Raw genomic sequence first — 13,970 nt, 5'->3', positions numbered from 1 at the left:
AAAAAAAAAAGGCTTACGAGTCACAACAGCGCGTTAAGTTTGCGAGAAACGCGACAGCGTGGAAAGAGAGTCTCGACAAAAGAACAGCCAACCCGCAGAGAAAAACGGCTGGCAACCTTCCCACGCACGTATTCCATTATGATTACCAAACTTCTGTCAACCTAAGCGATTGCAGATCATCTTCCTCGGATGTCTTCCTCCAAAAGAACAAAATCAATAACGCAATATACGCACGAAGGATATCCCCTTATAAAAAAGTGATGGAAGCCATATTGAAGCATTTTATTCGTGACTTGATTGGCCCAAATGAAAAAAAACCGCGAGAATTCAAATTAATTTTAATTGATTTTTTATTTCAGATTTAATTTAATTTGTTTTTAGCAAAAAAATAAAATATAAAAAATATAATCTTTCATTCACCATTTATGATCATAATGTAGTTCATTGTTTATCAGTTTTATCCCTTATAAAAAAGTGATGGATACCACGTTGAAGCATATAGTGATCTGAAGGCTGAGATATAATCGCGTGATATACTTATGTGGCGGAAAATAAGCATATAGGTGTTGTTTTGAGTTGAGATTTTACTAATGAAAATTCAAATCATCATAATTTATCATACGGATAATTTTGAAGATAAGGAAGTAAAAAAGTAGACTGTAATATTGTTTATACACTCATAATATGAAACTAACAACGAAGAAATCGTTTCATACAAATAATATGGGTTGAAATTGCTCTAAATATTTTCTATTAATAATCGAAAATTTGGTTTTTGAATGTGTAAAATAAAAGTTGTAATGTTGCAATCTTTATTCAAAAAGTAGCATAAAAGTTTAATAATAAATTAACCCGTTGAGAAAAAAATAGTATAAGATTATATTTATTGCAGTTTTTGATATAATAAATCATAAATTTGAAAATATGTTTCATCACTAATACACATTTTCCGCTGTGATATGGGTTTTTAAAAAAAATTGAAAAATCTACCTTTGAAAAAAGTAATTTGTTAAATATGTTAATATTGATATAACAATAAGAAATAAAAAAGAAGGTAAAAACGCGTAAAGTTTATCTAAACCTATATATTTGCATTTTCCTATATGAAAAAGTGATGATGAGTGAAGTTATTTTATTTATGACCTGATTGACTGAATTTCGTCACGTGTGTCACAATTATGAGTAAATAGGTCATAATAATAAATCGAAGTACTTTACATCTATCAATACAAATAAGTATAATAATTTGTAGGCATTAAACTGTAAATGACTTCCACATTCTCTCAATGGCCTAACCTTAAAAACATACGATAAAGTAATCTTAATGCACTTCAATTGCATTTATTTATTGGACATATAAATTAATTAAATATATCTTTATTGTAAAGTTTAGCTTCGGATAAATATGATCAATATTGAGAAGAACGGTAAATTGATATTTTATATGAAATTCTGCGAATTTATTTCGGTGCAATCGGCACCGTTAATTTATTTTAAATAAATTTTGAAATTCAGTTCATAAATGTAAATAAACTCTCCAAATGGTTTCAGATGAACAATGGAAAAAAACAGTTAAATTAAAATAATATATCTGTTGATATGGAGAAATCCTATGGAAAGCTTGATACCATGAACCAATACGTTAAAAATGAAACAAAATTAAATTGTTAGGCACAGCTGATGGTTCTATCCTATCCTTATCCTTGCCTTATATTTATTTTTTATTTTTATACTTTTTACATATTTTATTCCTATCTTATCTTAAAAACAAGATGAGTTGCTGACATCCAGCGTTGTGATTTGTTGATGCAAAAATAGAACGCGAAATTTTGAATTTTCCTATACTTTGAAATATTATTATTATATATCAAAGAGTGTAAGATTTCTATTTTAGTGATAAATTCAATTTATGAATAATTAACATGGATAATAAACTGCAAGAATGGAAATATGTTAGTAAATTGGTTTAAGAACATACTACGTTATGTTTTGAAATTATTTGTACAAATTGTTAATTTTATAACCATCTCCGATACTACAATCAATATCGTTGTGTTAAAATTTGGTAGAAAAAAAAAGAGAATGAATAAAAATAAAATAGAGACTACATATTTATCTTTTGTATATTTTAAATTAAAACGTATGCGAAGAAAGAAAATTAATTATCAAAATATTAAACCCGTTAAATTAGAAGAATATTCACGGGTTTTTTCATAGTGGCAGCAAAAAGTACACGATGTTAAATGTATTACTCATACTAATATAAGATTGGAGCCATAATCACTACTATTGAATATGTAAGTTTAGTGTTGTATTATAGTATAATAGCATTATTGATCTTAATGTAATAAATAATAGTAAAACATTAAAAAAAAAGCGCGCGAAGCGCGCTAAATAACACTAGTACTAGAAAAGAGAAGTGAATGAAAAATCTTAGTTCAGGTCTAGTTTACCAACGTCGACGTAGCCGGTGTCGCCGAGAAAAAAGCAAAGGTCAGTGTATGAAATAGCTCGGGGGCGCAAAGCCGCTTCGAGCATCGCATACTTAGCTTACTTGTTTCGTTACGATAACATCATTCTGTTTTTTTTATTATATGTATAAAATTTTATTTCACTTGATATTGATTCATTGGTAATCAAAGCTGGCATTATATTCAAACATTATCTGACGTTTATTAGTGGAATGCGTACTCGTGCGTGACAGGCGGTAATTTATGGAATTTAAATTTTGCAAGGGCGTCATAATTAAGTGAGAAGCGAACGCGGACAATGTAGTCATAAATATCAAGTGTACGTTCAATGTACGGCAATGATTTAACCAACTTTCGATGCATATGCGAGGAAACCCTTTTGCTTCTCTATAGCGCAGGAAAACGTTGGAAAAGGCGTGACTCTGGGTTTCACAAATGACTTTAAATCATAATGTTTACAGGGAAAGGGCGCGGTGCACTTAAATTACGAGGTCAAAATCCGATACTGCCTTATCATTGCAAAGTATTATAGCGCGAGTGTATACGTTACCCCGCGTCGTTATATTTACCACTCGACGCACTGTATGAACAACCAAGGAGCCCTTTTACGTGGATGGATCGACGCTGGGAGTGTCATTCAATGACATCGAGTTCAACATTTTTCTTGGTAAAACGTTGATTTGCGCCTATAATAATAAGTCAAGCGTTTTCAATCGACAATTCGCGAAATAATGTCTCCTCCCGAACAAACTCTAAGCCTTTCCACTTCAAATAAGTAAAAACTTTTATCAGTTAGAAAAAGAAAAGTAAATATTTAATGCTATCGTTTTTTATGTACTCGTAGAGGCACCGAGAATAGTGTCGGTTAATCTGTTCATACTCAGTGAAATAAAAAAATCGGAAGCAGTTGCGTTGCAGCTCTACTTTAAAAAGTGCAGTAAATGTCAGCTACGTAATATATTTTTATACAGCGTCTCAATAGTTATTATAATAATATTTGGTGACATTAAAACAATGAATTTCTTTCTGATTGTTTGCTTTTAGTATTCTTGGCTTTTAATGGTCATCGGAACTCGAACTCACTATCCAAAGCCATCAAGAAACTAAAAAAAACATATATCACCCAGGAATGTAAGCAAACTGTTTTTCCAAACATGTAACACTTGCCAGTTGGGAGAAACTGATCTGCTCAAACATACAAAGTTCAAGTATCGCTTGATATCTCTACGATAGTGTCGAAACAATGATCACGAAACAACACTTACAACAAACTCATTGGGCAGTTCAAATATCTCATTGGCAGTCTTCTTTTGGTCGAAATTCTAATTTTCGATTAGTCTTACATTTGAAGGTTTTAACGCTACATTTCTTCAGGGACCGTCGCGAAGAAGATGAATAATAAACAGCTACGAAAATGTTTCTACGGCTTTAATTGTCAAACGCTGCCCGCGACCAAGTAAAACTTGGAAACCGACCAGTCATCGCTGCTAGTTAGTAAATCCAATATTTACCGACATTGCTTTACTAGCTTTATAAAGTTATTTGGTGTAGCCCAAGCGAGTTGGAGCTTCAGGTGAGTTGAGAGAAAAATTGCACTATTAAAAAGTTTCCTATCTGCGCGTTACTTACTTTTGATATATATCATTTTTGCACTTAGCTGCTTTTCCGCATTTTAAATTACGAAAATAACAAATACAAGAAATTGCACACGTTAATTATAGCGTACGCGATAGACAAACAAACGTTCACTTCCATTAGAATAGGTTTCAGATTGTATCACGCGGCGAGAAATTGCATAGCAAATATTGTATTACGCACGCTAACCGAACGTAAATATTAGTAGCGTACCGCGATCATGTTTACAAACACACAAGTCTGATAATCATCCCTGTTCTTTCCAAATTAATCTTCATTAAAAATTTCTTCCAGCATCGCATTAAAAATTGACGTACATCCATCGGTTTTCATTTTGCACATTTAAAAAAATATAATTCACCAAGAAGCCAAGAAGAAACCATAACTTAATTTATCCTCCCGCCAAGTTGTAAAAGCAACGAGCAGAGGAATCAGGCCTCTCATTACCGTCTCATAGTGGTACGCGAGTCCTGCATAATAATGCATCCTTGGCAGGATTCTAATGGAAATTTTCTGGTTGTTGGAAAATTCGCGGACGCCATCAATCTGCTGGGCGCTCGAGGAGAAGAAGAAGCTTTTAGCCTCCGTAATTCTCAACCGTGTGCTCGTGGCAGCAGTGGAAATACGCCGAAGACCGTGATGTGCTTGCACGAGTTATCTTTTGAGAGGACCGTATGTGCGTGGTCGTCGCTGGTGCATAAATATCGAAAAATCCGCAAGTTGTTTGCCTCGCGTCGCAAGGCGCTGCGAGCCTCTGAGAATACGAGAAAAATCACGTGTTTGATATTTCCATTCGGATTGATACTCTCAAAGAAGTGAGACGAGTCGGCGTCTCGCCAAAGCCTATATATAAAACACACTTGACCTCATTAAAATCGTTCTACTTTAGTTCAGGGACAACGACGATCGTGTAACCCTTAAAACCACTGGTCGCCGCAACGCGTGCACGTATTTCAAATTAACTGACTGCCGTGTGTTCACCGCTAAACCGACAATTAACTTTAATGCGTCGCCGCTGTCGTCGTGCCTACATGCCTCTGCACTATGTCGGTGTTCAAATTTAATTCCATGCTTTTTCGAGTGCTCACGTACTCCACGATGGGCTGCATCCAATTTCTCTTGCTTTTTATTTCTCACTTGTGTGTTGAATGCCTTATTCTGGGAGAAACAACGCGTGCCCTAAGGGCTTTCAAAATGTCGTAAATTAAAGCTGATCAGTGAGCGCCAATTTTCGAGGTACTCAGTATATAATGGGGTGTAGAACCCAATGTAGTTTGAGTGCCGTGCGTTAAGAGCGACTGTATAAGGGTGATTCTTGGCTATTGTGATGAGCTCAGACACGCCAGTTGACGGATTTTTTTTATTAACTATTAAGGAAAAATAATTACAATGTATCGAAAGGCTATATTTCAGAAACTAATAAAGATATCGAAATCCAAATTTAAAAAAATACATGTAACATCTCAAACTTTCTAAGTAATTATAAAAATAAATATTAATTTTCCTTTCAAGTTATTACTTTCATTTTAAACAATAGCGAATAACTCAAAAAGTAGTATTTTTTTTAATTCTTAGTTTAATGGATTCCCGAGGGTCTTTTCTATAGACATCGGTCATAAAAATTCAAGAGCCCTACATATCGAAAGGCATGGTACCAATTAAAAGAAGACGCCACGCCGAGCGTCCCAGTGAGCTTTATAGCACGCTTTCTCTTGGGCCTTTGGTCGATAAAACTTGACCAAACTGTTACTGTAATGACTTTTCTGTATATATTTAAGTTATTTAAGTATTTTCTCTCAGGCTGATATTCAATTTTATGAGAATATTTTTACAGTGAGAATATGTTTATCCTTGTGTTTCTGAGTCCATCGAAATATCTAAGAACTACACATGTGCCGTCTCACAATAATATCTATCTCTCTTTCTCTCTCATTCTCTATCTCTTGCCAATACGTGCATATTGGAAGCACGCCCGTGGACATGGCGTACGGAGAGTTTGATAAATTCTCTGGTGGAGCCAATGGTTATGAAAAGTAACTGAAATTGCGTCTTGAAACTTTTAAGCGCAAAAAAAAAACTTCTTTCCCTTTGCCCATTCCCTCGGGGAAGTTTCCTTTTACGCAAACCAGTGCTCATCGATCTTGGAATGCCCACGTGCGGATGAATTGCGATGGATCGTTATGAGGCTATCGACACGGTCACCTATCCATCAATAAAAAGAGAAAGCTCGAGCTTTTTGAAACAATTCGTTGTGAACAGATATTATACAGAGCCGAAGGAAAGTTATGCGCTGTCGAGCGAGCCACGGATATAAGGGTCTCGAGAGAGTTTTTCGCGCGCGCTGTTTATCGTCTCCGGTGGCGGCTGGCGGCAGCTATGAACAAAGGCGGTATGAGCCGCGTTGCACGCGGCCGCTATCCGTACTTTCCAGTTTGCTAAGCTGAGAGCTTTTACGGCGACGATAAGTCCCCGGTGCGAACTATTAATCAAAGTTTTTTTTCTATACCCCGCTCGCGATTGCCACTTAATTAATCGTGCACATGCGCGTAAACACACAAGCAGTTCCTTTCCATTTGCCGAGTTTCTGACTGTTACTATTCAACTTCATGATACATAATTTGTCCAATTTTTTTTTTATTCGAGAAATAAATTAGCTTTGCATTTGATAGGTTTGATTAATCTTTTTTTCGATTTTGCTAACATATTTTATAACTCAGCTTCTTTTCAGATTGTAATTTACCTGAGTACTATTGTACCATTATAACTTGATCTTTTAAATCTACTTTCTTTACATCGACGTTTACTTCAAAATCTATTGAATCTTTTTCTTTTCAAAACTTTAATTTTATCACAAATAGGTGTTTGCTTGAGCAATTTCGTTAAACCCATTTTATGGTGAATAAAAGTTACAAAGTTGCGCCGAACAAACTTAAGTCTATTGAAACGCATTTTCCAAATCTCTGTCGTGACAGTCTACTTCACAAATCTTTATTTGCTGCGTAACAACTTAAAAAATTTCTTTGTTTGATAATACATAGAAATACGTATCATCAATAAATGTCAAAACAGAGTAGTCTACAGCTTCCTAGATCGGTATTCCATTCGTAATGATAGGACTGCATCGGCTTCTGGTACTTGTATCTCACGATGAGAAATAGATAAATAAGACGTGGAAAGAAGATAAGAAGGTCATTTGTAGCAGGCAGAAGCAATGATAAATTTCATTCAAAGCTCCTCTTCTTCATTTCTCAAAACATATATAGACATACTTAAGCGTTCAAATAAAATCCGAAGTAATGTACCACTTACACTGTGTATATGGGTAAATCGCGCCTACTAATTGCGCTAAATGTTACAATTGAAATTTTTTATTTGTTTCCGTTACATTGTAATTAGTATGTTCGTTATTAGCGTTAGCATCAACAAGCCTCGCTTGTTAAATTTAACGGAGGCAATTTCGTAAGTGATATGGTTATTACGAACGCTATTACACAGTTAATATATTTCAATATAGGCGGTTCATTCCGTCACTTTATCGCAAGCTAACGCAGTAGCTATCGAGTGTCGCGCACGAGGCGCATTATTTTTTGCGATACGATCGGCCAAACGTACCCCCGATTAGTTTAAGCAGTTACGTATAGTTGGTGTACTATCAAGCCTTGAATATCAATGAGGGATCATCTAATAAAACCAATATCTAAACTAAAATCCTATAATCCGCGTGGTGCTTCATTTGTGACGGTTCGTTTGATCTCCATCATAAAGATTTTAAGGCGCACGATAATCAATCATAACGTTAAAGGCGAATCGCTGTGCGTTAAATCGACCAACCTGTACCGTTCTAGATAAACACGCGCGTTCATCGTCATTTTTATTTCACTCGGCCCAAAGTATAAATCCATAATTTGTATTCATGCATGTTTTCCTACGGGGAAATTGTCATGTTAGTGTCTGCTTTGTTTGATTCGTCGTCTTCGGCACGTGCAATATACCATCTATATATTACCACGTCACAGATGAATAAATCATTCAATCGCGCCAATCTTTCCGTTTTATCTCGTCGATAGTTAATTTCATCGTAAATTTTGTCGCAGTATCCTTCAATACGCATCCAAGAGTAAAACGCACGCGCGTGGAAATGATAAAAGTTGATTGAATTTTATAGACGTATATTTAAGCTAAATCTAATGAAAATAATTTTTCTTTTTTTTTTTCGTAAGAGACTATTCGACAGAGACAATTTTGTGCAGAGGTAAGTAAGGAAAAGCTTGCGCAGTACAATAGATTTATCGATGCGCTCAAGCTTCTAATCTTCACTCTCCCATCGGCGCTTGCATGCCTCCTTTAGCGTTATGACCTAAAACGCGCGACGGCGTTTAGCGAGGTGCAGAAAGCCCTTATCGCCCTGACTTCAACAACCCGTAACATAATTTATATCGCTTTTCGTCTTTATTATTCGTTCATCTCTCTCTCTCTCTCTCTCTCTCTCTCTCTCTCTCTCTCTCTCAATTTCCTATAGGCTTCGTAATTCTCTTGGACGCGACTCACGCGGTGACGTATCCGTACTTTTTGAAAATAATGTTCCTTGCACAAACTAAAAGAAGCCGAAGGACGACGTTGAAAAACTCAAGTGCTCCCTACGTAACAACGATGTTTCATTAATGCAAGGACACATTTGTATATCTGACGAGCTAGCTACACCGTTGCGCGCGCCAAATCGAAATCCCGATTTGAAATTCCGAGATTCTTTTTCATAAAACATGTGCCTGGCGAAATTTGAATGTAATTCGTGGGACGCCAAGTGTACTTATTCCCGATAAAGCGGGCCTATCCTCAGCTTTTATGGATGAGAGCGCTTATTGGCTAACTTTCGACATTTTTCATTAAATGAAAGTAGCCTTTGATCGACGAAGAAAGAAAAAAAATAACGAGCTCCAGCAATGATGAGACGTGCAACGTGGTTCGCGCAGTATACGCGCGCGGATCGAACTGTAGACGTTTCTTTGATATTCATGCGAGTGCTTTTGCCGCGGCTGGATCTTCCAAAACTTGTCTTCGAGCTGAGCATTTCTTGAATAAAACTCATGTGCTTTGCAAGTCGTAATCGATACTTCCGTTCGAAGTGACGACGACGACAACGGTCCGCGACTCATCCTTAAACAGCTCCACGCTTGACCTACTTGATCGTGTGAGCAAGAATACGCGCACGCACACACACACACAAATACGTACGCGCGTGAGCGCCAAAAAATTTATGTGTTGTTTTTCCATACGCACGTCAGATACACTTATATATGACTATTATTACCCTTGATGACCGCCAAACGAGTCCTAATAACGACCCTCGAGTGCCAACGCAACAATGTGACCTTGCTCAAACGAAGGTAGTTTTGCTGTCAATTATCCTAATTATCAGACAGTCGCGACAAAAAATAAGGCATACAGGACATCGTCGTATCAGCTATTATCTGATCACGCGACACGAAGCGAAAACATGTTACTAGCCTATATCGAGGCACATGGGAATGACAGAGCTCGACAAGTGAGCATTTAATTTCAGGTCTATCGGTCTGATAAATCATCGTAGCGCCGCTCGATAGGATTGCCAGCTTCGTTATATAAATTACCCGGCGGATTCGGACAAATTCCGCGTGCGGTCTACTGCCGGCAGCGACGGCTCTTCACCGAGATTGATGGAGAGAATAGGGTGCTGCTCTGTCTTGATTTCCAAAAGATCACTAACAATATTTATACACGGACTGGGGAGAAGACGGAAAGACCTGTATCCTCTGTCGCTTCTTCAGCCCCCGGCTACGAAGCTTCCATGTAGTTAGCTATCTCAGTAACGGATATATATATATATAGACTATTATCACGAGTTACAGGATAGGATCCGAGGAAAGCTTGCGGCTGTGTTGCCGTAAGTTAGCACCGTGTGTTATTGACCCGAAAGGGCCTTTCTTCGTTGCTTTTTTATTCTTGTCGCCCGATCAGTAAGATTTGCTTTTCAACATTGACATCGTTCTCTGTGATTTCGTTAAGTAATCATTGACGTATATTCGCATAACGTAAAACGACTGGCAATGATTTGTCGAATCGAAACGCTGTCGGTGAAAAACGGAAAAAGCTTTCAAAGAAAATCGATTTTGGTGGCACATGAGGTGCTACTCGCGAAAATAAACAAGTGCAAATTTTGGTATGTGACATAGATTTGGACAGTCTTGGCTCTCGAGTTGACCGACCAACAGAGGATAAATATTGATCGGGCAAAGCTGATCTCGGGCCGAACGTAACGTGAAAACTGTGGTTCCTTTATACGGCCCCCGTGACATCACTACCAGCTTCAACGATAACACATCCCATTGAATTGCAATCACTTTATAAGTGCCTCGAAATCTCAGACTCGAATCGCGTGTACACGTAATTTTTGCAGCGAGCAAACGCGCGTGGGTCTAATGCGAATAAACGTGGCGAGAGCGTTTTCAGCGCTCCCTTTAAACAAACGCAGCTTAAAAATGGCTGTGTATCGATTTGTCATCGATCCCAATTAAGCCCCGACCGCCACGATGTGTTTCGCTAGCGCCGCGATGAAAAACGGGCGTGCGCGAATACACGTCGGTTCCGAGCGTTAGAAATAGCTTATTTCTTCGTGCGCGCAAGATTCACTGCGTGGGTTATTGGGTTATTGGGGAACGCGGCTTTATTATACCACATTCGCCATTCGGTTTCCCATTACGTCTGTTTTCATCAATGCCCCTTCGTGACTTTCCAAATGTACGTGCACGCGCCGCTCTAATACGTCGCTATGTTCTGCCGGATTCTCGCGGTTTCACGCTTTGAATGGCACTTTATGTTTCCATTAGATTGACGCCTCGTCGAAATTTTGAATGGTCGTAAATTTAAATGCCGCACGCGGGATGTATATCGTTGATATCTGCGAAAAGAAAAGTGATTCTGCGGTTTGGTCGCTGCACGAAAATGCAAGAAGATATTTGTCCTTGCGTTTGTGCAGACATTTTAATAAGGTAACCAAGCTGCTTAGGTAAACGATTTGTTAACAAATCAAAGCAAGATCAATAACGAAAATTACAATTTAAAAAATTGCAACGTGAACTTGATTTAATACATCTTTTAAAAGTATTGTTACAGTCATCTAATTCGGAACAGTCTGATTGTTTGGTTGGCGGATGAAATAGTATTTTCTTGCTTTGTCACATGACGCATACTGCTATGTAAAATCGATAGATAGTTTACTATGTATACGTCCGTTAACTTGATGGAAATCGACGGAAAAACAATTATGACGAATAAATCAATCGAACTGTACTGTACGCGCTACTATAATGTAAATGTTCAGATAACTTTCGATGAAAACGGAATTTTCAGTCAATAAATTCTTGAATTATTATTTAAATTTGTGGTGATATCGGCATAATCAAATATCTGAAATTCCAACACAACACTTTGCATAACTTATTTAATGCATATTGTGTCTTTCATCCGCGCCAACTTTAATTGAATTAACAACAAGTAAACAACAATTCTCGTAAACATTTACTTAGCTATTTTTATCTCGCAGCCCACTTAATTCTGCAAGGGCAAAAATAAACGCGTGCAAATTAGTGTAATTTAATTTGCAATGTTCTCGTTCGTGCAATAATATACTTAAATCTGATCGATTTACGTTAAGTAATTACAAAAAGTTGCCCAACGACTCGCAACAAGATTTTATACACTTTGCCTAGATTAACCCGTATAGAGGCAAATCCAGAGCGTTATAAAATAAAGATCTCTCGCGACGCGCGTAGAGGGAGAGAAAAAGGAAATCTCTGAATTCTCGACCTGCTGTTGCCACGCGGCATTCGGCAAATGTTTATTCGCTCACGGGCTCGAATCAGCAAACAAGATCTCAGCGATCATTGGATCACAAAAGAGAATACACTTTCTTCCGAGATATAGGAGCAGAAGAAGAGGAGCGTGTGTGCATGTCATACCTAGTTTGATGTAGCACGTATTGAAGAAGGGAGTGCCAATAACGACACTGAGTAGACCCAATATACCCTGCGGGAACTCGGTAAGGAGGAACAGTAGCAAAACCGCGAGCAACATCCGCGTGGTACGATCGGTTTGCTTCTCTTTGTCGAGTAGCCTCGAGGCCTTCCTCTTGCGTTTTTTGCCTTCGGCCAAATTAACCGACTCCTCCATCTTGAGCATCGTCGTGGTGGTCAGCTTCTTCCTTCGCTTCTTCGCCTCGATTAGCGCCTTGATCAGGCACACGCTGAAGTAAGTCAGACACACGCACGGCAACAATTTGATCACCACACTGTATATCCAGAAGTTTAGCTCGTTCAGTCCGTTCTTCGCGCTCTCCGACATGGTTACGAAGTACAGTGTCGTGTTGGTCGCCTCGCCATCGTAAGTGTCGTTCACCTGTCGGTCCAAGGCGTCCAACATCTGGTACCGAGGACTGATCTCCACGCCCATGTACACCGGCACACATATGAGCGGACTGATCAAGTAAGCGGCGATAATAGCGTACTTGGCTCTCTCCAGGCTGCAGCACTCGCGATTCCGTTGAGGATGGGCAACAGCGATATACCTCCACACGGCGAGCGTCAGCGTGAGAATGATGGATATGGTGTGAAAGCATTGGGCGAATATCGAGTGAAACAGTACGAACACAGCCCAGCCATAGGAGTAATGGTCGCGTTTACGTTGCGCGACCAGGTACGAGTGGCTGGTGTAAGGTATGTACTCGATCATCACGAGCAGGTCGGCCACTGCCAAACCGCATAGTATGGAGTTGGTCGGCGATACCATCTCGTGACGCGTTAGCACGAGAATGTTTAGCAGATTCGCCACCGAGCCGAAGCCACATACGATCACGCTCACGTAACCGTGGATGCCGACGTACCACGTGTGGAACGAATCCAGGCCCGCGCCGCACGTCCAGCTGTTCTGACCGAGCGCCGCGTTCGTCGCGTTCGTCGCGTTCGACATCCTTCTCGACTTCTTCTCACTTGTTTCTCGCGCTGTGCCAGTTGGCGGCGGCCATGGGCTACTGCGCGCTATGCCATTCTGAACTCGTACCAAATCCTTGTCTTTAGATTCGAGCAACGGAGCAAAGACGGAGAAAGAAAAAAAAAATGAGACATGAATTTTTGATACTTCTCGATCGAGATCTTCTTGGCGCGACACTCCGTGTTGGTACGTATTGCGGGCGAGCACCCGGTGTCGGTCGCGCGCGGGCGTCGATTGACACGCGGATGCCGCCGAGCGAAAGCCTTTCTCGACGGCGGCAACGGCGGCGGTGGCACCGAGCGGCGCGCATGTGCACCGCCACTCTTCTCTATAGACGGCCCGTACCGCTCCAGTAGCGCTTTCGTTGCTCTTTTGCGCACAAGCTTTGCCTCCTGCTTTTTCTTTTCATATTCAAAATGCCTCCGTTTCTTTCACTTTGATCAGACGTTTACATTTTTCCCAGCGACGACTTACAGTTTCGAAGCACCACTTTCAACTGATAGTGACATATCGATCTTCTTTTTGACCGCACGCCATGTTTTCTTATTTTCCAAAATTTAACTATTCTACGTCGATGAAAATGCTTTAATATCGATCGAAATGCCCGCGCTACAACTATGAACCTCCTAAGAGCTGATTAATTGATGTTCCTACAGAAGCTTAACGAAATAAAAAATGACGAGTATACAGTGGTCAATAACAAATCGTTCATTTAATCTAGACAATAGATCGTTCCAACGGACTCATTAACGTCCGAGCGAGCAAGCGCGAACCAGCGAGTAATACCCTTGTACAAAAGCGCGAGAGCTAATAAGCAACCGTAGAGGAGGCCGAGAACAAGCG

At 39.2% G+C, this 13,970-nt stretch overlaps 1 protein-coding gene across 1 annotated transcript in view; it reads right to left on the bottom strand.

Moving 5' to 3' along the window:
- LOC131671120 (G-protein coupled receptor dmsr-1-like) overlaps positions 1-13,322 on the bottom strand; it is a 29,815-nt gene extending 16,493 nt beyond the window's left edge. The window contains exon 1 of the mRNA XM_058947322.1: positions 12,101-13,322. Within this exon, the coding sequence (XP_058803305.1) occupies positions 12,101-13,106 (1,006 nt within the window). The 5' untranslated portion in view covers positions 13,107-13,322. The remainder of the gene's footprint in view (positions 1-12,100) is intronic.
- Positions 13,323-13,970: the final 648 nt, after the last annotated feature.

The sequence above is a fragment of the Phymastichus coffea genome, unplaced genomic scaffold (genome assembly GCF_024137745.1).
Source record: "Phymastichus coffea isolate CEN01 unplaced genomic scaffold, Cenicafe_Pcof_1.1 PCOF00119, whole genome shotgun sequence".
Lineage (NCBI taxonomy): Eukaryota > Metazoa > Arthropoda > Insecta > Hymenoptera > Eulophidae > Phymastichus > Phymastichus coffea.
This window is presented reverse-complemented; position numbering and strand designations above follow the sequence as displayed.